Genomic DNA, 25,582 nt, shown 5'->3' with positions numbered 1-25,582 from the left:
CGCTGGTTTCGCGATTTTTAAAAGCACAAATGAACCGCGCTGTCGGGAATTCAGCCCACCAAAGACAGAGAACACCATGTCCGGCCTGCTAATGACATGCAAACGGTGTTTACTGTACGTGCAGTCCGGACCGCATTGACCCGCCGTCGAGGTGACAGAGAATTGCAATTTGGCATCAAATCGGCGCCTGCAGCGATTTTGCCGTCGGAATCGATTCTGCGTCCAATCACGGTTTGCGATTTCAACGTCAGCTAATGGAGAATCCCGCCCCATAACAACTCACAGCAAACATCATCAAAAGAATTTCAAGTGACCACAAGCACATACAAAACTATAGCAGGTTCAACTGAGAGGCGTCCAGTTTTGTCCTGTGTCACGACTCCCTCGGCAAGTGCCTGGTCAATTCCAGCCCCACTCGACCCGAAGTCGCAACACAGGTGGAATTAGATTTGATTTAAAATATCCGTGGTCCTTAGTTTCTCTCAATAAACTACAGTCACCAGGTTTGTAATTTTAAAACACAAGTACCTTTTATTATATGCAGTATGATAATTACGGAAAGAAAATGTAACGATCTATTGTCCCTTTTTAAATGCCCCTTTCCTAACTTGCCCCACTCTCTACACACACAGACACACACAAATAACACAGGCGTAGGGTGGTGGAAAGGGAAATAAATGTTAATAAAATAAAAGGTCAGTATCTCTGATATACTGGGATAACTTCCAATCAATGTCTTTCTGAAGTTCAGGCTTTCGTTTTGGTACTTTCTCCTTCTAGGCTTGAGATGGTTTTCTCTGGCAAGCTTATCTGCTTTCTCTGCAAATTCAGCATCAATGCAGGTTTACAGCAAAGGATGTGCTGGATACTCACTGCTTTCAGAACAATAGAGCAGTTCTTTCACTTCAGCAAGCAGGAGAGAGAGAGAGAGTTCCTTTCACTTCCAAGGTCTAAACACTTCTGCTAAGTTCTCTCAGAAAGCATCACACAGGAACCAATCACTGACTGTTGTCAGGCAGAACACTGTCGCTGGCCAATCCATCAGTTGCCAGTTATCCAATCAAACCGACTTCCTCCAATGGTGGTTCCTAACATCCACTTGGTACCAAAGAGTCTGGTTTTTCCCTTCCAAATACAGCACACAGCATCCTGGTAAGCAGGCTGTTTGAACCTCAAGTCTTCTGCTAAAGGTACATCATGATTATGGGTCCACGGACCAAACTAATAAAAGAACAAAGGAAATAAACAGGAAAGACTCTTACACTGTATAGAGTTCATCTTGACAGAGCCCCTTTAAAAGGAGTTGATTGGCCATGAAGAGGTAGAATTCCGAACGGACTACAGAAGATACAAAATGGATGCCGCCTGATATAAAATGGACTTTGTCAATGTTCTTGACCCTATGTTATTATCAGTGTCTGCTGCTGAATTAGTAAAGCTTTGTGCAAAACAAGTGATCCACAACCAGATGCATCCGGAGAGACAATGAGCCATTGGCAACCTTTGCCCAATGTCTGTATTCTTAACTACTTGTAACTGACAAAGGAGCCCCAAATTAAGGAACTAGCAAGGAATGAGGAAGGACATGTTCAACGTGGCTGGATTATTGACCCCATGACTTTATGTAACCATTATCTATGTAATGAATTGATCGGGTAAGGCAAACTGCCAATTAGAGGCTATAGGAGATAACTTGTAGCCATTTATGGCATTGAAGATGTATTATGAATTGTGACGCGAACAGAATTGATTGGGTATATGTAAATGCGAATGCAAACTAATTCCGCTTTCCTTCTGTATATTAACCCAGTGCGACATCAGCTCAGGCAAGAAAAGGTGCTGCAGACCGTGGGAGTCAAAGGCCTTTTCTCCCAGAGCTCTGAAAATTAATAAATTGTTTCTTTCCTCACTCGACGGTCTATTCATGAATATTTTCACCTGCAGCCACAAAGAGGAGGCAACAATTGTCACCAAAAACATGCACAATGGAACTTTTATTATCTGTAAGTAACAAGCCGGCAATCAGAACCGATGGTCCCTTTCTGGGTCGACCAATGCGTCTGAGAGCCTGAATCTACAGGGAACAGGTATCCCTCCTTGCATACATCACCCCTTCAAGTATCCCCCCAAACATGAAGCACCTGATCCACAAGTCACTCCCTGTGGAGTCAATGTTGAAGGCGCAGTAATATATTTCTAAAGTCAGGATGCTGGTGGTGCTCCCACACATCTGCAGACCTTGTTCTTCTCACTGGCGGAGGTCATGAAGATGTGACTAAAAGAGGTTTAGCAATTTGCTGCAGTGCATCTCATAGATTAAAGCAGCCAATGTGGTGGAGGGAATGTATGTTTAAGATGTTGGATAAGGTGACAAGTAAGAGGGTTCCTTTGTCCTGGATTGTGTCAAGTTTTTTCAGTGTTGTTGGAGCTGCACTCATCCAGGCAAATGGGGAGTATTCCATCAGACTCCTGGGGCGGGATTCTCCGACCCCCTGTCGGGTCGGCGAATCCCCGGGGGGCGGCGTGAATCCCACCCCGCCACTCCGACGCCGGCTGCCGTATTCTCCGGCGCTGGTTTTCGGGCAGCGGCGGGGTTTACGCCACACCGGTCAGGGGCCATTGGCAGCGCCCCCCCCCCCCCCCCCCCCCCCCGCCGGGCAATTCTCCGGGCCCCAATGGGCCGAGCAGCCGTCAATTCCTGGCCAGTCCCGCCGGTGTGAAATGTACATGGTCCCTCACGGCAGGACCTGGCTGGTAGGCTGGCTGGTGCGGTCCTCGGGGGGGGGGGGGGGCGTGGGGTTCAGGCCGCGGGGGGGGGGGCCCGCGGTGGCCTGGCCCAAGATCGGGGCCCACCGACCTGCAGGCGGGCCTATGCCATGGGGGCACTCCTTCCTTCCGCACCGGCCTCTGTAGGACGCCGCCATAGCTGGCGCGGAGAAGAATCCCCCTGTGCATGCGCAGGAACACGCCGGCCCGTCTGCGCATGCGCGGAACCACGCAGGCGGTTCTGCGCATGCGCCAACTCGCGCCGGCCCTTCGCCGCCGGTTGTCACGGCGCCAACCCCTACGCCACCGGCCTAGCCCCCGGAAGTGCGGAGGATTCCGCAACTTCCGGTTGGCCCGACGGCGGAGTGGTTCGCGCCGGTCTTGGCGATGGTGACGGGCCATCCCACCAATTGCGGAAGAATCCCGCCCCTGATGTGTGCCTTGTCGATGGTGGACAGGATTTGGGAAGTCAGGTGAGCTACCCACGGCAGAATTCCCAGCCTCTGATCTGTTTCTGTAGCCATGTTATTTATATGGTTCCTCAAGTTAAGATTTGTATTAATAATGTTGATGGTGGGGGACTTTGGCGATGGGTAATGTCGTGGGGAGATGATTAGATTCTCTTTTGATGGAGATGGTAATTTACTGGGACTTGTGTGGCACAAATGTTATCTGCCACTTACCAGCCCAAACCTGAATGTTGCCCAGGTCCTGCTGCATACGGTCACAGACTTGTTTCTTTATCTCAGAAATTGTGAATGGCACTAAATACCATAAAATTATCAGCGAAATTCCCTACTTTTGACCTCATGATGGAGGTAAGGTGAAGCAGCTGAAGATGGTTGGGCCCAAGACACTACCCTGAGGTAGTGATATCCTGGGACTGAGACGATGGACCTCCAACCACCACCATCTTTCTTTTTGCCAGGTATGACTCCAAACTGTGGAGCATTTGCCCCCCACCCCGCCCAATTCTATTTGACTCTAGTTTTGCTCGGGCTCCTTGATGCCATATTTGGCCAAAGGCTGCCTTGATGTCAAGGGCAATCACTCTCACCTCACCTCTGGAGTTCCGCTCTTTTGTTTGCCTTTCAGCCAAGGCTACAATGAGGTCAGAACCCAAACTGAGCATCCGTGAGCAGGTTATTGCTGAGTAAGTGCCACTGATAACACCGTCAATGACACCTTCCATCACTTTACTGATGATTGAGAGTGAACTGAAATGGTGGCAATTGCCGCGATTGTATTAGTCCTACACACCTGAGCAATTTTCCACATTGTCGAGTAGATGCCAATTTAGCTCACCGATCTGCAGGAGGGCCTGTGCTGTGGGGGAGCTGTATTGGAATGGTTTGGCTAAGCTTCCAACTAGTTCTGGAGCACATGTCTTCAATATTATTGCTGGTATACTGTCAGGGCCCATTGCCTTTGCATATCCAGTTCCTTCAGTCATTTCTTCATATCATGTCGAATGAACCCAATTGTTTGAAGGCTGGCATCTGGGATTCTGGAGACCTTGGGAAGGAGGCTCAGATGGATCACCCACTCAGCATTTCTGGCTGGAGGTGGCTACACATGCTTCAGCCTTGTCTTTTGCACTGACATGCTGGGCTCCCCACATCATTCAGGTTGGGGATATTCATGGAGCCTTCGCCTCCTATTAGTTGTTTAATTGTCCACCATGGGCAGCACTGTGGCGCAGTGGTGAGCACTGCTGTCTCACGGCGCCAAGGTCCCAGGTTCGATCCTGGCCCCGGGTCACTGTCCGTGTGGAGTTTGTACATTCTTTTTTTTTTTTGTTTCAAAATTTAGAGTACCCAATTCAATTTTTCCAATTAAGGGGCAATTTAACATGTTCAATCCACCTAGTCTGCACATCTTTGTGTTGTGGGGGCGAAACCAACGCAAACACGGGGAGAATGTGCAAACTCCACACGAACAGTGACACAGAGCCGGGATCGAACCTGGGACCTCGACGCCGTGGGACTGCAGTGCTAACCACTGCGTCACTGTGCTGCCCTCGAGTTTGCATATTCTCCTCGTGTTTGCGTGGGTTTCGCCCCCACAACCCAGAGATATTCAGGGTAGGTGGATTGGCTACGCTAAATTGCCTCTTAATTGGAAAAAAATGAATGAGGTACACTAAATTTATATTTAAAAAAAGATGGGAAGACCAAAGTTTAAGGAGACATCAGAGAGCAGAAGGTGGTGTTATGACTTTAACGTGGGGTTTGCCATGGCTTAGTGGCTCGCCCTCTTGCCTCCTGAGGCAGACACGCAAGCCTCAATTCTGGAGTCCGGACTAGGACTGCAGTGCAGCACCGGGTACTGTCCCGGCAGCCGGCTGCGACTTGAAGCATTGAACGGAATCCCTGTCTTCCCTCTCAGGTGGGCAGGAAAGACCCCCCCCCCCACCCCCTCCCCCATCCCTGACATTATTTTGAAGCAGAGTGGGGATGTTCTCCTCAGTGTCCTGCTCAATTTATCCTTCGTCCAACATCGTTAAAACAGATCACCTGATGATTTATCTCAGTGTGGGAGCTTGCTGTGCACAAATTGGTGGCTGCATATCCTTCATTTACAACACCGACTGCACTTCAGAAGTACTTCATTGGCTGTGAAGCAGTTTGGGACTTCCTGAGATTGTGAACGACGCAATATAAATTCACGGCATTCTTTCTGTTGCCAGAAGCAGGAAAGTGCGGTCCCAATTTTCCCTTGTGTGATATTGTTATCGATACTCATGCTGTTGGCCTCGCTCCCAAAATCCTTCACCAAACACCAGTTCTTTTTAGCAGTTTACTGATTTGAGCCCAGGTTACGACAACCACCCTTCAGCAAACCCTCCCTAGCTACAGGAGGTGGGGGAAAACCCAGGCCCCAGCTGGGGGAATGGGAGCCATCCCACGCAAACACGGGGAGAATGTGCAAACTCCACACGGACAGTGACCCAGAGCCGGGTTCGAACCTGGGACCTCGGCGCCATGAGGCAGCAAGGCTAGCCCACTACGCCACCGTGCTATCCTGATCCCCTCCTCACTTGATGGTAAAGGTAGAGTGGAAGAAATGCCGGGCCATGAGGTTCTAGACTGTGTTGAATACAATTCTGCTGTGCTGATGGCCCATGGCGTCTCATGGACGCCCAGCTTTTGAGCTGCTAGATCTGTTCTGAATCTATCCTATTTAGCACGGTAGTAGTGCCAGACAAAGACTGCTGTGGTCTGTCCTACCAATACTATTTTGGACAGATGCATCGATCTCGGATAGATTGGTGAGGAGGTGGTCATGTAGGCTTTTCCCTCATGTTGGTTCTTTTAGCACCTTCTACAGACCCTGTTGGCCAGCTCGGTCAATAATGGTGCTACCGAGCCACTGGGCATTGAAATCCTCCATCCAGGGTACATTCAAGGCTCTTGCCATTCTTAGTGCTTCTTCAAAGCTGTGTTCAACTAGTGAAGGACTAGTGATTCATCAGCTGAGTGAAGGTGAAAGCAGGAGGTTTCCTTGCCCAAATTTGACATGGTCTGTCAGGCAGTTCTATGTTTGATCAGGGGGCAGTGCGGGGGGGGGGGGGTGCACAAGGAACTGTGCTGGGCTAGGTCGGGTCCATGCCTGGGCCAGAGGGGGAGTCCGCTCTGGGTGTAAAAGCAAATTACTACGGATGCTGGAATCTGAAACCAAAGAGAAAATGCTGGAAAATCTCAGCAAGTCTGGCAGCATCTGTAGGGAGAGAAAAGAGCTAACGTAAAGACTCTTTGTCAAAGCTAACAGACAGAGAAAGTGGGAAATATTTATACTGTGGAGTGAGAATGAAAGAGGAGTAATAGCCACAGAAACCCAGGGAAACCGGATGCTAATGGCCACAGAAACCAAGGGGAAAGAGTGCTAATGGCAGTCCCCAGAGAGAACAAAAGATGTGAAAGGTCAAACAGCAGAGAAACTGACTTCAGAGGGTGAACTGTAGATGTGGGGGAGGGGAAAGGGGAGGCAAATCCCAAGGGTTAAGGAAAATCCCAAGGCTTTTTACACGTACATAAAAAGCAAGAGGGTAGCCAGGGAAAGGGTTGGCCCACTGAAGGATAGGCAAGGGAATCTATGTGTGGAGCCAGAGGAAATGGACGAGGTACTAAATGAATACTTTGCATCAGTATTCACCAAAGAGAAGAAATTGGTAGATGTTGAGTCTGGAGAAGGGTGTGTAGATAGCCTGGGTCACATTGAGATCCAAAAAGACGAGGTGTTGGGTGTCTTAAAAAATATTCAGGTAGATAAGTCCCCAGGGCCTGATGGGATCTACCCCAGAATACTGAAGGAGGCTGGAGAGGAAATTGCTGAGGCCTTGACAGAAATCTTTGGATCCTCACTGTCTTCAGGGGATGTCTCGGAGGACTGGAGAATAGCCAATGTTGTTCCTCTGTTTAAGAAGGGTAGCAAGGATAATCCAGGGAACGACAGGCCGGTGAGCCTTACTTAAGTGGTAGGGAAATTACTGGAGAGAATTCTTCGAGACAGGATCTACTCCCATTTGGAAGCAAATGGACGTATTAGTGAGAGGCAGCATGGTTTTGTGAAGGGGAGGTCGTGTCTCACTGACTTGATAGAGTTTTTCGAGGAGGTCACTAAGATGATTGATGCAGGTAGGGCAGTGGATGTTGTCTATATGGACTTCAGTAAGGCCTTTGACAAGGTCCCTCATGGTAGACTAGTACAAAAGGTGAAATCACACGGGATCAGGGGTGAGCTGGCAAGGTGGATACAGAACTGGCTAGGTCATAGAAGGCAGAGAGTAGCAATGGAAGGATGCTTTTCTAATTGGAGGGCTGTGACCAGTGGTGTTCCACAGGGATCAGTGCTGGGACCTTTGCTCTTTGTAGTATATATAAATGATTTGGAGGAAAATGTAACTGGTCTGATTAGTAAGTTTGCAGACGACACAAAGGTTGGTGGAATTGCGGACAGCGATGAGGACTGTCAGAGGATACAGCAGGATTTAGATTGTTTGGAGACTTGGGCAGAGAGATGGCAGATGGAGTTTAATCCGGACAAATGTGAGGTAATGCATTTTGGAAGGTCTAATGCAGGTAGGGAATATACAGTGAATGGTAGAACCCTCAAGAGTATTGAAAGTCAAAGAGATCTAGGAGTACAGGTCCACAGGTCATTGAAAGGGGCAACACAGGTGGAGAATGTAGTCAAGAAGGCATACGGCATGCTTGCCTTCATTAGCCGGGGCATTGAGTATAAGAATTGGCAAGTCATGTTGCAGCTGTATAGAACCTTAGTTAGGCCACACTTGGAGTATAGTGTTCAATTCTGGTCGCCACACTACCAGAAGGATGTGGAGGCTTTAGAGATGGTGCAGAAGAGATTTACCAGAATGTTGCCTGGTATGGAGGGCATTAGCTATGAGGAGCGGTTGAATAAACTCGGTTTGTTCTCACTGGAACAAAGGAGGTTGAGGGGAGACCTGATAGAGGTCTACAAAATTATGAGGGGCATAGACAGAGTGGATAGTCAGAGGCTGTTCCCCAGGGTAGAGGGGTCAATTACTAGGGGGCATAGGTTTAAGGTGAGAGGGGCAAGGTTTAGAGTAGATGTACGAGGCAAGTTTTTTACGCAGAGGGTAGTGGGTGCCTGGAACCCGCTACCGGAGGAGGTGGTGGAAGCAGGGACGATAGTGACATTTAAGGGGCATCTTGACAAATACATGAATAGGATGGGAATAGAGGGGTGCGGACCCAGGAAGTGTAGAAGATTGTAGTTTAGTCGGGCAGCATGGTCGGCACGGGCTTGGAGGGCCGAAGGGCCTGTTCCTGTGCTGTACATTTCTTTGTTCTTTGTTTGTTCAAAGAGGAGAAAGTTGAAGGAAAGGTGGATAAGATTGGGGGTGGGGGGGGAATTAAATGTATATTAAGAAAGAAAGAAATGGTAAAGACAGTTAAAATTAAATGAAAACAAATGGGTTGAGGTGGGGTAGAGCTGATCATCTGAAGTGGTTGAATTCGATGTTCAGGCCGGAAGGCTGTAGCGTGCCTAACCGGAGGATGAGATGTTGTTCCTCCAGTTTGCGTTGAGCTTCACTGGAACATTGCAGCAGGCCAAGAACAGACATGTGGGCATGGGAGCAGAGTCATTTGTTAAAATGGCAAGCAACGGGAAGGTCAGGGTCCTGAATGCGCACAGATCGAAGGTGCTCAGCAAAGCGATCACCCAGTCTGCGTTTGGTCTCTCCGATATAGAGGAGACCACATTGGGAGCAGTGAATGCAGTAGATCAAATTGTAAGAGATGCAAGTGAAACGCTGCTTAACCTGGAATGAGTGTTTTGGGCCTGGGATGTTAAGCATGGAAGAGGTAAAGGGGCAGGTGTTACACCTTCTGCGATTTCATGGGAAGATGCCATGGGTGATGGGAGAGGTGTTGCATATGGTGGAGGAGTGGACTAGATTGTCTCGGAGGGAACGGTCTCTGCGGAATGCTGACAGAGGGAGTGAAGGGAAGATGTGTTTGGTGGTGGCATCACGCTGGATTTGGCGAAAAGGCGGAGGATTATGCTTTGCATACGGAGGCTGGTGGGATGAAATGTGAGAACGAGGGGGACTCTATCCTTTTTCTGGGAGGGAGGGGAGGGGGCGAGGGAGATTGACCGCACACTGTTGAGGGCCCTGTCCACAACTGTAGGTGGGAAATCACGGTTGAGGAAGAAGGAACACATTTTCTAAGCACCATTTTGGAAAGTGGCGTCATCGGAACAAATACGACGGCGGCGAAGGAGTTGAGAGAAAGGGATGGAGTCCTTACAGGGTGTAGGTGTTTGCTCTGGGTGTTTTATGCTAGGTGCATCCCATGGTTTTGTCCACCTGGATAGTGGATTGGTACCAGCTGCATGAATATTAACTGTTCTTTCCCAGAATGGGCGGTATGATTTGCAGCATTTTTATGGGAGGTTTTTCAGGTCTTGACCAATTGGAAAGTCAGTGGGTGGGATTCTGTGATCCTGAGGCTAAGTGTTGATGCCGTCGAAAACGCTGTCACGTTTCTCGACGGCATCAACACGGCCTCAGGATCAGCAATTCTGGCCCCTACAGACGGCCAGCACGGCACTGGAGCGGTTCACGCCACTCCAGCTGTTGATCTCGGCGTCAAATTGGTGCCGCGGGATCCGGGCATGCGCAGTGGCACTGGCGCCAACACACGCATGCGCAGTGGCTTCCTTCAATGCGCCAGCCCCGACGCAACATGGCGCAGGACTACAGGGTCCGGCGCGGAAGAAACGAGGCCCCCAGCCAGAGACCCGGGCTGCCGATCGGTGGGCCCAGATCGTGGGTCAGGTCACATCGGAGGCCCCCCCCCCCCCCCCCCCGGGGTCGTACCCCCCTCTCCCCCACAGTCCGCACCCCGACCCTTCCACGCCGAGTTCCCGCCGGCTGAGAGCAGGTGTGGGCTGCGCCGGCGGGACTCAGTGCTTTTACGATGGCTGAGAGTCGGGCTGGCCGCGTAGAGTGGCCACCGACTGGCGCCGCACCAGCCACGCCAGCGCCAATGGTGCCGATTCTCCGCTCTGTGGAGAATCACGTGCCGGCGTTGGGGCGGCGTGGCACGATTTGAGCCGGTCGAGGGAATTCTCTGGCAGCACCAGGAGTCACTCAGTTGATGTGGACTTAAATCCCCCGACTTTGTCCTCATGGAGGCTGCACATCCATGATCTTTGTGTGGAGGCTGCAGGACCATGTGGCACAGTAGTATTCTGCAACAAGAGTAGACCAGGGTCATTGCTGCAGTGTGAAGCATTCTGCCTTTGCCTCCCCATTGGTGACCGTGGGGACAGCACCATTCGGGGCAGCACGGTAGCACACTGGTTAGCACAGCTGCTTCACAGCTCCAGGGTCCCAGGTTCAATTCCTGGTTTGGGTGTGTGCGGAGTCTGCACGTTCTCCCCGTGTCTGCGTGGGTTTCCTCCGGGTGCTCTGGTTTCCTCCCAAAGTCCAAAGATATGCCGGTTAGGTGGATTAGCCATGCTAAATTGCCCTTCGGGTCCAAAAAGTTTTGATGCGCTTACTGGGTTATGGGGAAAGGGTGGAAATGCGGGCTTAAGTGAGGTGCTCTTTTCAAGGGCCAGTGCAGACTCGATGGACCGAATGGCCTCCTTCTGCACTGTAAATTCTATGGTTTTATGCGTGAGTTGGTGTCCAGCGCAACCTTATATTTTCACATTTTCTTCTGCGATGGCGAGATGAGATCAATAAGTGAGACTCCTGTTCTGTGTAACAACACCGCTATTTCGGCTGGGCAAGGGAGGTATGGGCAACTCACCTTCCACAAAAGGAAACATTGAGCTCTCTCCCAGCAATGTTATTGTCCAGAGGAAATTTCAGCACAACTGAATTCTCTAGATTGGGGTTTAGACGACGGGTCTGGAAGCAGCATTGTAGTAATCCCAATCAATGGTAAGTGTCCTATTTGCTTCATTCAACATTGATGTCGATGTCAGTCACACCACATCATCGCGACAGACAAATTTCCATGATCGGTGCCTGGCATTTCCACCCATATTGGAGAAGGTCTGAGCTCTGTGTTCGGTCAGTCCTGTCGCCAAGATAAATACTGACTGAATGACTGAAAGATTGGATTCAATGAATATATCATCCCTGTTGAGGTTCTCCCAATTCTCATGCAACCCCACACAGAGAGATGAGCTTTGCAGCATTGACTGGACTGGGCAAACCCTTATCAGTAGGATCGGTCTGGATTTATTCTCATCTCATTTTTCCATCATGGTTTGATTCGACTGAGCTGGGCCATTTTGACCGATAGTCAAGAGTCAATCACATTGCTCTGGCTTTGGAGTCAGAGGTAGGCCAGACCAAGTAAGAACAGTGAATTACCTTCTCTGAAAGAACATGATTGAGCCAGATGGAGTTTTACACCAATCCAGTTATCACCCATGGCTAATGCGAGCTTTGTATTCCAGATTTATTGAATGAACTGAGTTTTAAGTTCCCCCCGCTGCCATGGTGAGATCAAATTTATGGCTCTGGCTCATAGTCCTGGGGTGGGATTCTCCCCTACCCGGCGGGGCGGGGGGGTCCCGGCACCGAGAAGTGGCGTGAACCACTCCGGCATCGGGCTGTCCCAAAGGTGCGGAATCCTCCACACCTTCAGGGACTAGGCGGGCGCAAAGGTGGTTTGCGTCGCGCCAGCCGGCCGGTGAAGGTGCTTGGCACCACGCCAACCGGCGTCGAATGGCCTCCGCCGGCCGGCACGAGTTGCCGCATGCGCGGGAGCGCCAGCGTGTGCTGGCGTCATCCCGGCGCATGCGCAGGAGGGTTCGTCTCCGCATCGGCCATCGCGGAGGACCACAGCGGCCAATGCGGAGGAATAGAGTGCCCCCACAGCACAGACCCAACCGCGGATCGGTGGGCCCCGATTGCGGGCCAGGCCACCGTGGGGGCACCTCCCGGGGCCAGATCCCCCCCCCCCCCGAGAACCCCGGAGCCCGCCCACGCCACCAGGTTCTGCCGTTAAGGACCTACTCCAATTTACGCCGGCGGGACTGGCAAATAACGGGCGGGACTTCGGCCCATCGAGGGTGGAAGAATTCGAGCGGCCTCGGGGCCCATTGAGTCACGCTGGTCCCCGCCATTCTCTGAGGGGGGCGCCGCTATTCATGCTGGGACGATTTTTGGGGGGCCGGAGAATTCGGAGGACGGCGGGGGCGGGATTCACACCGATCCCTGGTGATTCTCCGACCCGGCGGGAGGGTCGGAGAATCCCGCCCCTGCTCTCTGGCCTCACCAGCAGTGGCACCATCATGGGTAGGACAGGAAAATTTAGAAAGTCCAAATGTGCCCACCCGCCCACGATGATGCCCATCACTGGCGGGGCTGACCTTGGCCATAACTACCATTCCCCGATGATATGCTGACAGGGCTGGGTGAAGTAAGGTTGGAGGAGGCTCATACGGAGCACAGATACAGATACATGACTGCTCGGCCAGGTGGAGTGTTTCCGTCCCGTACTTTCCGTCCTTCTATGTGAGAATATTAAATAAAGCAGGTACTAACCTTCCACACCAAGTGCCTCCTTAGCAGAACACAGCGAACCTTCAGGCATACTAGCATGGAGTTAACCAGCACCTCACTATGGAAACAGAGACACAGATTTTAGAATTACACCTTCTCGGTCTCAAGATTTGTCTCATTCCTACAATAAATAATTTATTTCTTTCTTGTCTTTCTTTATATATATTTACCCCCCCCCCCCCCCATCTTATCCACCTTTCCTTACCCTTCCTCTCCTTTGCTTCCCCCTTCCCCTCCCTCCACATCTTCATCTGTCACAGTTTACCCTCTGATGTCCTTTTGGTTTCTGGGACTATTAGCACTCTTTTCCCTTGGTATCTGTGGCTACAACTCGGGCGAAATTCTCCCCCAACGGCGGGATGTCCGCCGACTGTCGCCAAAGCCGGCGCCAATCAGACGGGCATCGCGCCGGCCCAAAGGTGCGGAATGCTCCGCATCTTTGGCGGCCTAGCCCCAACATTGAGGGGCTAGGCCGACGCCGGAGGGATTTCCGCCCCGCCAGCTGGCGGAAATGGCGTTTGTTGCCCCGCCAGCTGGCGCGGAAATGCGGCGCATGCGCGGGAGCGTCAGCGGCCGCTGTCAGTTTCCCGGCGCATGCGCGGGAGCGTCAGCGGCCGCTGTCAGTTTCCCGCGCAAGCGCAGTGGGGAGAGTCTCTTCCGCCTCCGCCATGGTGGAGGCCGTGGCAGAGGCGGAAGGGAAAGAGTGCCCCCACGGCGCAGGCCCGCCCGCGGATCGGTGGGCCCCGATCGCGGGCTAGGCCACCGTGGGGGCACCCCCCGGGGTCAGATCGCCCCGCGCCCCCCCCCCCAGGACCCCGGAGCCCGCCCACGCCGCCTGGTCCCGCCGGTAAATACCAGGTTTGATTTACGCCGGCGGGACAGGCAATTTCTGGGTGGGACTTTGGCCCATCTGGGCTGGAGAATCCAGCGGGGGTCCCGCCAACCGGCGCGGCCGGATTCCCGCCCCCGCCCAATCTCCAGGAGCGGAGACTTCGGCGGGGGCGGGGGCGGGATTCACGGCGGCCAACGGCCATTCTCCGACCCGGCGGAATGACGCCCCTCATCTTTTGGATATATATAAAAGAGGGTGAAGAAGAGGGTCAGGATACCGACCCAGAGCCCTACATTTGTTACAATACCAGACAAGAACCCCAAACAAATTTTTTTATAATTTGTAAAACTATGAGGAAAGGATACTTCACCCCAAGAGTGATGACTCTGGCCAATGGGTGAGCCAGAGTACAGGAGGGAGTTAGAGAACTTAGTGACATGGTGCAATGACGACAATCTCTCTCTCAATGTCAACAAAACTAAGGAGCTAGTCATCAACTTCAGGAAGCAAAGTGTCGTCCTCGCCTCTGTCTGGATCAATGGTGTTGTGGTGGAGATGGTTTACAGTTTCAAATTCCTAGGTGTAAACATCACCAACAATATGTCCTGGTCCATCCATGTCGATGCTACGACCAAGAAAGCACAACAGCGCCTATACTTCCTCAGGAAATAAGGAAATTCGGCATGTCCACAATGACTCTTACCAATTTTTGTAGGTGTACCATAGAAAGCATCCTATCTGATTGCATCACAGCCTGGTTTGGCAACTGCTCGGCCTAAGACCGTAAGAGTGTCGTAAACACAGCCCAGTTCATCACACAAATCCACCTCCCATCCATTGACTCCATCGACACGCCCCGCTGCCATGGGAAAGCGGGCAGCATAATCAAAGACCCCTCCCACCTGGGTTATTCTCTCTTCCATCGAGCAGAAGGTACAAAAGTTTGATAACACGCACCAATAGATTCAAAAACAGTTTCTTCCCCGCTGTTACCAGACTCTTGAATGACCCTCTTATGGACTGAACTGATTTTTCTACGCATTTCCTCTACAGTTGTAGCACTATAATGTTATGCTTCATCCGATGTCTGTGTTTATGTATTTACATTGAGTATTTATTGCATGTCCTATGTTTTCATATATGGAGCGGTCTGCCTGGACTGTACGCAGAACAATACTTTTCGGTACACATGACAAAAATCTAAATCTAAAGTTGTTGAACTCAAGGTGAAAATTAGATTGAAACCACCAGTGATTGAGCACTCCCTTAGTGTGTGCTGATCTCTTGGCACACGCTTGGTTCTGGTGTGGAGATCAGGCTAATTTTTGACCCAGAGCTCGCGTATTACCAATTGAATCAAGCTACCAACACAGTTTGTTGTCATATATTTACTTCACCGTCATCGGCATCAACATGGAACAATCCAAGGAACTTCACAGGATTGCAATAAAAAAAAATCTCCTCGCACCTCGGAATGGGCAATAAATATTGGCCTAGCCAGCAGTGAATTAAAAAAAACATGGCCGGCTCCAAGAGCCTGGATACGGTACACCAATGCCTGCATTGGTCTCAGAATTATACAGTACAGGAGGAGGCCATTCAATCCTTCATGCCTGTGCTAGCATTTTGAAAGAGCTATCCATTTAGTCCCACTCTTCATCTCTTTCCCCATAGCCTTGTCAATAAATCTTTGTTTTATCATTTTGCACACTCGCAGATCACAAGGTCCAAAATGTTTCTTTTAATTGAAATAGCCAAAATCGAGTTTTTACTTTCTTGGTGTAGTTTGGGTCCTTTCTTTAATCCTGTTCCTAGCCATGTAGAAAAAAACTTCCCGAGCAGCAAGTGATCTTCAGATCCCTTCCTGCTGGGGCAGACTGATCCAAACCTCATTGTGTTGAGCCAGGGTTTGACTTGCCATGACCTTTCCACTCCCTATGTCACATCCTATGTGGTGGTCGCCCTCTGCAACATCAGAGTTCCAATTCAATCCTTTAAGAAAGTGTTGGGGGAGGGGAAAAAGCCAATTGTAAATTCACTAAAAGGGGTGTTGGTCAAGTAAGTCTGCAACAGGGTAGGATTATGTCTTTGGATACAATAAAGTACGGTGTTATCGGCAGAATCTGCAGTGCGTTGTCCCTCATGGGTCTATTGTTGACTCTGCGTAGCAGACAATTAATGCACAGCTAGGTTCCACTTAAAAGCAATGTGATAATGACCAAATAATGTTTTTTGAAGGATAAATATTGTCCAGGACACCAGGAGAATTCCTGCTGCTGGGCTCACTATATGGTTCTAAGAGATGCCATCTTTGTTTAATGTCTCATTTAAAAGATGGTACCTCTGACAGTGCAGCGCTCCCTTGTACTGCACTGGGAGAGTCAATATGGATTCCGTGCGTAAGCCGCTTCGAGTGGAACTGGAACCTGTCATGATATTTAGATCAGCATATCATGGTGCAATCACACACACACTGATGGACATGCAGTAGGACCAACCAGCATACACACAACATCGCAGCCAATCACCAGTGAGAGCACACGCACTATAAAAACAGGGGACACTACAGTTCCCGCTCACTCTAGCAGCAGCTAGCTCAGAGCACCGAGCTCGGAGCCTGCCACTCAGACATTCACCATGTGCTGAGTGCCTCACCCAGATAGTGATAGGACAGGGTCCACAGATTAGCTGGTAATGCACGTACCCAAGTTAATAGTGTGCTGTTACAGTTGAGTAGTTAATAAAATTGAGTTACACCATCTCCAGCCGTGTTGGATCGTTTGTACATCAGAACACCCAACACGACAGAACCCAAAGCCTTCTGGCCAGAACTGGAAGGGTGCTACCCATTGAGCTGCAGCAAACATCGGGAATATCACCGCAGGAAAACCCTCCCCATTGCAGCGACCATCTTATCCTTCATGCCTGCCCTTTCAGCTCATAACATATGGTGGGCTGTGGGGAAGTTGGGGCGGGGGTCAGAGAGCAAGTTGGTGCCCAAACAATTCTTTGCACGTGCCCTGGTGATTTCTCCGAGGAAGTGGAGGATATGCCGGCAGGTCGCTAATCAATTAACAGCTGGGATGGAGAGTGACTCCCAGGTAGGTGTGGAGAGGAAGTATGGCTCTCGGCTACCGGGTGAGCCATGGAGGGAGCCAAGGTGAGGATGTGACTCCCAAGAGCCGAGTAGACTAGGGGCCTGTCCATGATGGGAGGTGCTGAGGGGAAGGCAGATGGGTATCACTCTCCAAACCCTGAAAGGTTGATACGTAATGAACGCTGTGGTGTAGTGCTGAGGCAATGGCGATCTGTCAGAGGTGCTGTCATAGTGATCAGCTGTTAAACCAAGGCTCTTCGGTCCTCTCAGGTGAGGTGAACGATCTCATTGTTGATCCCTCAGCAAATATCAGGCAGAAACAGGTCCATTTCTGATCTTTATGACATTGCTGTTTTGTGGGATCTTATCGTGCCTATATTGGCTGCCATGTTTCCTACATTACAACAGTGGCTGCAAGGCACTTTGGGGCTTCCCGAGGTTGTGAAAGGGTCAAACAAAATACAGGTTTTTCCTTTAAAGATCAAAGCTCAAGTGTAGTAGGAATCTGCATTGGATTCTCAAATTCCAAATTTTTCTTTGCAAGTTTATTGATAGTTCCTTTTTCACCCAGGCATCAAGCAAATACTCACGTTACCGTGACATTTGCCTACAGCTCTGATCCTGCAGTATTTCTGTAGCCGGAATCCCCGAGGATCTGTTCAAAGGATGCCTCTCGCTGCCCATTACACTTTCCACTGTTTATAAAGAGTTCATGAATTCAAAATCCAGGATCAATAAGAGTCGGTCTGAAATCATCAATAGACACATTTGTCTTAGCCTTGATTAATCTGCCGCACAGACTTCCTATATCAATTATAAATCAACGTATGCCACATTACAGTAATTAATCCTGCAGGGGGCACTACTATTCAGTGGGTCATAAACAGGCTTGAGTTGGTCACTTTAAACGGGTCCCCCACGTGCTCAGTAGTATTGGATTAACATCAGTAGAGATACAGTCAGTAACACAGGGTGCTGGAGGAGGGGTTACTGAGTGACAGTGTGAGGGAGCTGGAATAACATCAGTAGAGATACAGTCAGTAACACAGGGTGCTGGGGGGAGGGGTTACCGAGTGACAGTGTGAGGGAGCTGAATTAACATCAATAGAGATACAGTCAGTAACACAGGTGCTGGGGGAGGGGTTACAGAGTGACAGTGTGAGGGAGCAGGATTAACATCAGTAGAGATACAGTCAATAACACAGGGTGCTGGGGGAGGGGTTACTGAGTGACAGTGTGAGGGAGCTGGAATAACATCAGTAGAGATACAGTCAGTAACACAGGGTGCTGGGGGAGGGGTTACCGAGTGACAGTGTGAGGGAGCTGGATTAACATCAGTAGAGATACAGTCAGTAACACAGGGTGCTGGGGGAGGGGTTACTGAGTGACAGTGTGAGGGAGCTGGATTAACATCAATAGAGATACAGTCAGTCACACAGGGTGCTGGGGGAGAGTTACTGAGTGACAGTGTGAGGGAGCTGGATTAGCACCAATAGAGATACAGTCAGTAACACAGGGTGCTGGGGGAGGGGTTACTGAGTGACAGTGTGAGGGAGCTGGATTAACATCAGTAGAGATACAATCAGTGACATAGGGTGCTGGGGGAGGGGTTACTAAATGACAGTGTGAGGGAGCTGGATTAACATCAATAGAGATACAGTCAGTAACACAGGGAGCTGGGGGAGGGTTACTGAGTGACAGTGTGAGGGAGCTGGATTAACATCAGTAGAGATACAGTCAGTCACACAGGGTGCTGGGGGAGAGTTACTGAGTGACAGTGTGAGGGAGCTGGATTAGCACCAATAGAGATACAATCAGTGACACAGGGTGCTGGGGGAGGGGTTACTGAGTGACAGTGTGAGGGAGCTGGATTAACATCAGTAGAGATACAATCAGTGACACAGGGTGCTGGGAGAGGGGTTACTGAGTGACAGTGTGTGGGAGCTGGATTAGCACCAATAGAGATACAATCAGTGACACAGGGTGCTGGGGGAGGGGTTACTGAGTGACAGTGTGAGGGAGCTGGATTAACATCAGTAGAGATACAGTCAGTAACACAGGGTGCTGGGGGAGGGGTTACTGAGTGACAGTGTGAGGGAGCTGGATTAACATCAGTAGAGATACAATCAGTGACACAGGGTGCTGGGGGAGGGGTTACTGAGTGACAGTGTGAGGGAGCTGGATTAACATCAGTAGAGATACAATCAGTGACACAGGGTGCTGGGGGTGGGGTTACTGAGTGACAGTGTGAGGGAGCTGGATTAACATCAGTAGAGATACAGTCAGTAACACAGGGTGCTGGGGGAGGGGTTACTAAATGACAGTGTGAGGGAGCTGGATTAACATCAATAGATTTACAGTCAGTAACACAGGGTGCTGGGGGAGGGGTTGGAGTCAGTCAAACCAGGCCGGTGGCAGTCGGCCCGGGCCGGGACGGAGTCGGTCGGTCCGGGCCGGGACGGAGTCGGTCGGTCCGGGCCGGGAGGGAGCCGGTCGGTCCGGGCCGGGAGGGAGCCGGTCGGTCCGGGCCGGGACGGAGGCGGTCGGTCCGGGCCGGGACGGAGCCGGTCGGTCCGGGCCGGGACGGAGCCGGTCAGTCTGTGCCGGGACTGAGTCGGTCGGTCCGGTCCGGGACCGAGTCAGTCGGTCCGGGCCGGGACGGAGTCCGTCGGTCTGGGCCGGGACGGAGCCGGTCAGTCTGTGCCGGGACGGAGCCGGTCAGTCTGTGCCGGGACCGAGTCAGTCGGTCCGGGCCGGGACGGAGTCCGTCGGTCTGGGCCGGGACGGAGCCGGTCAGTCTGTGCCGGGACGGAGCCGGTCAGTCTGTGCCGGGACCGAGTCAGTCGGTCCGGGCCGGGACGGAGTCCGTCGGTCTGGGCCGGGACGGAGTCGGTAGGTCCGGGCCAAAGGGCGATCGGCAAAAAGTTGACGGAATGGGTCAGATTGTAAAGTTGTTTGATATGCCCGTCGCAGCCTCCCCGAACAGGAGCCGGAATGTGGCGACTAGGGGCTTTTCACAGTAACTTCATTGAAGCCTACTTGTGACAATAAGCGATTTTCATTTCATTTTAATTTCATGCCCTGAGTAATGAAACCCGCCAGAAATGTAAGTCTTTCTGCAAAACAACAACCAATTCATACTGCAATAGCACCTTAAATATAATGATGCACCCCAGCGCTCTTCACCAGAGAGTATTCAAACAAAGTTTGACAAGATATAGGAGATATTAGAACATGTGTGAATTAAAGAGTCGGTATTATTAATAATAATACTCTTTATTAGTGTAACAAGCAGTCTTACATTAACACTGCAATGAAGTCACTGTGAAAAGCCCCCAGTCGCCACGGGAGACTGGCGGAGAGGGAATTTCGGAGCTGCAGCTGAAGATACGGTTATGCATGAAATGGAAGAGGGACTAGAAGTCAGAAATGGAGCAGCGCTGTTATCTCAAAAGGGCTGCAGGAGATTACAGAGATTGGGCGGAGATGTGGACGGACTTGAAAATAAAGACTGGAATGTAGCTGCTCCCTCAATTGGAGAACACAGAGTTCCGTTCAGTTTAGGATACACGTGCTGTCAGAATCTGTATCTGGTGGAGCGCCGAGAGCTGGTTCCTGTGGGAAGAGGCTGACCCCAGGTCACTGGCCTGTTTACTTGCAAAGGATTTGATTACCAAACTTTTCCATTTACCGAGCATCCCAGAAAGCTCTCAGTAAACATCAGCTGATAGAAAGAATGAACGTGTATTTGTATGGAGCCTTTCAGCACCTCAGAATGCCCTCAAGTGTTTGCAGCCACTGAAGTACTTTTTGAATGTAGCCACTGGTGTCGCGCTTGAACTGAGCCAGCCGGTTTGCGCACAGCAAGCTCCCACAATCAATCAGTTACTGTGTTTCAGTGAAGTAGGATGAAGGATAAAGGGATGAAAGGTCACTGGGGAGAAATCGATCAGCTCTTTGAATCAGACCACAAAATCCACCCGAGACAACAGACAGAGCATTTACTTAAAGCTAGTTTAAAGATGGCACCTCCAACAATGCAGCACCCGACTTCATACTACACCTAAGTGTCAGTCTGGATTTTATCCTCAAGTCTCTGAATACACAACTCAATCCTCTAACACAAGCACTTGATATTCTACAACAAATATTCGACCTCCTGAGAATGTTCACGGTGCTATGTAAATGCAAGTTATGACAAATGTTTTTGCAACCCACAGGAAACAAAGTAGTCAAATGCATGTGGAAACCATCCAATGGATAACATCACTTAAATAATTACTGGCATCTTTCCAGCTCAAATAGGAGCAACAACTCCACCAAAGCCTTTGTACTTTTGGGTTTTAGGAGCAGGCAACCAATTGAGCCAGTAACGAACCCCAGTCCTCGCTCCAACCCATCCAAAATGACACAACATTAAAGCTATCTGGAGCACCATGTGCCACCTTCAAAATGCTCACCAAATCTCCGACTCGCAGCATAACGCAAAGACTTTCTCCTTCTTCAGTTACTGCCCTAAAACACTTCACTTTCTGCACAGCCTCATTCTTGCAGACTGATATCATCCGCAATAGTCACCTAGTCTGCGTAAAAACACATCAACTCATTGCTGGGTACTGACTACACCATGCATCAACCATCTGGATCCCTCAATTAGATTCCAGTCTGTAACTCACTCCCGGGTATCCATTATTCTATATATAAACCATCTGAACCCCTCGATTAAATTCCAGTCTGTAACTCACTCCTGGGTATCCATTATTCTATATATAAACTAGCTGAATACCTCGAAAGATTCCAGTCTGTAACTCACTCTCAGGTATCCATTATTCTATATATAAACCATCTGAACCCCTCGATTAGATTCCAGTCTGTAACTCACTCCCAGGTATCCATTATTCTATATATAAACTAGCTGAATACCTCGAAAGATTCCAGTCTGTAACTCACTCTCAGGTATCCATTATTCTATATATAAACCATCTGAACCCCTCGATTAGATTCCAGTCTGTAACTCACTCCCAGGTATCCATTACTCTATATGTAAACCAACTGAACCCTTCGATTATTAGACGTTTTAGTTGCTGTGAAATGAAGAGTCTAAAGTTCTTGTTCCTTTTCACCAAACACCATTTATTTCACTTCCACAGCCTCTGCACAAAACTCTTAACAACACACCACCTCCCAGAGGCCACCTGAAGCCCCTTTATATATCAGTGTCAATTAATGGATACTTAACATAAATGAGATAACTAATTGCAATGTCTCTTAACCCATTCCTTAACAGTCTCCCCTTCCTTGGAGAAAAAAAATTATTAGGTGAAAACAAAATTTCAAGAAACTCAAAAAACACACATATGATGTCCCCCCACTTTTTTCTTTTTTGTTTGGACGAGAAAGGAAAAAAAAGTCACAGAAACAAGTGCCCTTCATTAACAATATCCAGAAGTCTCTGTGAACTTGCCCCTCTTTTCGTAAAACAGTCTGACAGTTGATAGCTCCTGTCGACCCATTTAATTTTTGTTATTTCCCCTCTGTCCAACATCTGCTTCAAACTTGTGATGTCTATCCGTAACCTCTTTTCATTGACACTTTTTGTAGAGTGCACATTTTCCCACAGGGATTTATTGTCAATGTGACAGTCAATAGGTATATTACCCAAATCCCCTAATCCTAAAATTTCTGTCAATATCATACTTATATAAAAAGTCATATCCACCACCACTACAAGGCTTAACGTCTCAGCAGCCAAAGTGCTTTTTACCACTCTCCTTATTTTCTTTGTTTCCCACACAAGTGGGCAACATTTACCATTGTTCCCCAAAAGGAAAATTATAAAACCTCCTACGCTTGAAACCCCATCACATAAATTTGCGTAGGACGCATCACTATAAACTATGAGTTTCAAGTGCTTAAGTACACCTAAAACCGGGAACTTCAAAACACACTACTGCATTTTTAGTTTGGCCAACGCTTTATTTGCTCTTATTATGTCTTCCACTTTGGGATCATTCATTTTTGCACTCAACTCTAAGACATCAAAACTCACGTCCAGGTCTAGTCTGTCTACCTAACCAGCTCAGTTGCCCAATTAAACTTCGCAGTTGCTCTTTTCTATCTTTGAAACCATTGCATCGTTTTGTGAAACTCGGCCACGACTAATTGCTGTTGGGGTGATGCTTTCCAAATAAGATTGCTGACGTAAAGTTGCCCCTAACTTAGTCTGTCCAATTTCCAGTCCAATATATTTAAATGCACCGGAAGCCTGACTTCCAACCCTGAATTCTTTCCTCAAACCAGAGATTACAATAGTTTCAAAATCACTAGTCCCTCCCCACAAAAAAATCATTGACATGCATCATAAAAATGCCACAAAGATTTCCTTTATAGTGCCAGTAAAACATTGCAGGATCTGCTTTCAACTGGCAACAGCCTAACTTTAACAAAACTGACCTTACCGAAAAATACCAGACTCTAGATGCATCATTTAATCCATCTACACATTTGTTCAACTTCCAGAGTCCCCCTTCTGTGTTAGCTGCTTCTTTAGGAGGACGGAGAAAAATGTCTCTCTGGAGCTGATGCCCCTGCAAAGAGGCAGCTTTTATATCTATAGATTTGCATTCCCATGCCTTTGTGGCTAATAGAGCCAAGAAGATCTTTAAAATAACCTTTCCTGCTGTAGGTGAATCTACCCTTAAATCCTGATCTTTTTATTTTTCTTCAAATCCCCTTGCCACGAGCCTGGCCTTTGCCTTATAAGTTCCATCCGGAAGAACCTTTTCCGTGCAAATCCATCTGTGGGATAGAGCTCTTTGTCCCCTATCCGGTACTTCCGTGTATACCCCAAATTCACTCCAACTATGCAATTCTTGCTGTTTAGCTACTTTAATAACTTTTTCATCTAATTTATTTGAAGCCACCAAAATCTCACGTGCATGTGGGCTTCTACTCCTATTAGTATTCATAGTCTTACTCATGTTCCGAGATCTTGACAAACTACGTCCCCTCTCCCGCCTGGTATCTCGTTCTGTACTGCTACTGCTTGATCTTTCCCTTCTGCTGTGGGATGTCCTTTCAATAGTTCTTGACCTTTTCTTGCGGACCTGTTCACTATCCGATGTACTATCTGAACTGGCACTACGTTTCTGTGCCCTCCATTTTTGAACTTTGTTTTCCCAATCCATTGTCTTGACTCCTTCCCCTGAATGCTGTTCATTCAACCAATGTTTATACTTTCCAGTGGCCTTCCCTGCTCTACTAATAACAGTTGCATACTTCCATTGACTAGACCCTTCAGGCAAGTATGTCACTTTTGTACCAACTTTTGGCAGTTGCCCTTTCGGAAAAATGGCCTGTTTTAATTCACCAGAAGTGTTGTGTTCCTCCACAGAAACCCTGTCTATATCAGTTAATTGGTCCTCATAGTTCTGTAACCAGAATGCGTACCAGATGACTCTGGTTCCTCGTCATGTCTGTCTGCTCTGTCTAAATTTGAAAATTTGTCATCTGTACCCATTATCCTTGATGAATGGACTCTAACAGTTTGATTACCATGTTGCAAAATAATTGTTTTGCCATCTATGCCTATGATCTTCCCTGGGCCTTTCCATTCATTAGAATTGTCTCTCTTATAGTATACCATGTCTCCTTGCTGAAAAACGGCATCTGATGGCCTTACGTTATGTCTTAAAGCTCTGCGAATTCTTTCAGAGACTTCTGCTTCCAAAAATGTTTTTCTACTGCTATGTAATGCATTTAAATGTTTAGCAAAACCAGAGCTAATTGTAGTCCCCTCCCAAGCTGGAGGCTGGTCATCCAAAATGGATGGAAATTTAGGATTTCTACCAAACACTAATTGATAAGGACTATAGCCCCCAACCATCTGCAATGAATTCTTTGCATGTACTGCCCATGCTAAAGCTGAATTTAGCCTGCAATTTGGTCGATCTGCCAAAATTTTCCGAAGCATGTCATCGATGACAGCATGATTTCTTTCACAGACACCATTACTAAATGGGCTTTCTGCAGCCGTATTCATAACTCTGATATTCATGTTTTCACACATATCCCTAAACTCATCATTAGCAAATTCTCCCCCATTGTCCGTGAGGAATTTTGCCGGTGGACCCATTCCTGGCCCTATCCATTTTTCCACGATTTGATCCAGAATTACTCTCTCTTCTTTACTTCGTACAATCGTTGATTGACTAAATCTGGTTGCTAAATCTACAAAATGCAAAATAAATATATTATTTGCTTTATCCCAGATCTTAAGGTCCATGCCACAATGTTGTTAAAATCCCTGGCCAAAGGTAGGGTTACTATCGATCATGCTGGTGTCCTTCTGTACTTCCTACAAACTTCACAGCGGTCACTAACCTGTTCTATCAGTTTAGTATAGTCGTCATCCCTTACCCCTGCATCCTTTAATACATTTTTCAGCCTCCGAGGAGACGGATGTGCAAATTGCCTATGCAGTTTTAATACCACAAGCTTTTTATCAGCTAAAGTACCATTTTCAACTGCCATTAACACATCCTTAACAACTCTATTTGAAAAATTATTTGTCAGTAATGGAATACAATAGTGTCCCGACTGTGTAAATTATAAATCCAGTCTTTCCAAAAACTGTTGCCTTATCCTGTTCCATATCCAGTTTCATGTGTGCTTTCTTCATCGATGGTCTGCTCAGAAGCAAAGGTATCTCACTTGATACAACATCCGTGCTAATGAAATGATTCACTCCAGCAATATTGCAAGGGATCACCACTCTTTTCAGCGACTTCAGAGTATTATCATCCCC

The 25,582-nt window shown here is 48.8% G+C and overlaps 1 protein-coding gene across 1 annotated transcript in view; it reads right to left on the bottom strand.

Moving 5' to 3' along the window:
* The window catches only part of LOC140397237 (pleckstrin homology domain-containing family G member 3-like), a 322,242-nt gene that overhangs the window by 218,196 nt on the left and 78,464 nt on the right, over nucleotides 1–25,582 (bottom strand). Inside the window, exon 2 of the mRNA XM_072486140.1 lies at nucleotides 12,830–12,905. Within this exon, the coding sequence (XP_072342241.1) occupies nucleotides 12,830–12,878 (49 nt within the window). The 5' untranslated portion in view covers nucleotides 12,879–12,905. The remainder of the gene's footprint in view (nucleotides 1–12,829; nucleotides 12,906–25,582) is intronic.

The sequence above is a fragment of the Scyliorhinus torazame genome, chromosome 2 (assembly GCF_047496885.1).
Source record: "Scyliorhinus torazame isolate Kashiwa2021f chromosome 2, sScyTor2.1, whole genome shotgun sequence".
Taxonomy (NCBI): Eukaryota; Metazoa; Chordata; class Chondrichthyes; order Carcharhiniformes; family Scyliorhinidae; genus Scyliorhinus; species Scyliorhinus torazame.
This window is presented reverse-complemented; position numbering and strand designations above follow the sequence as displayed.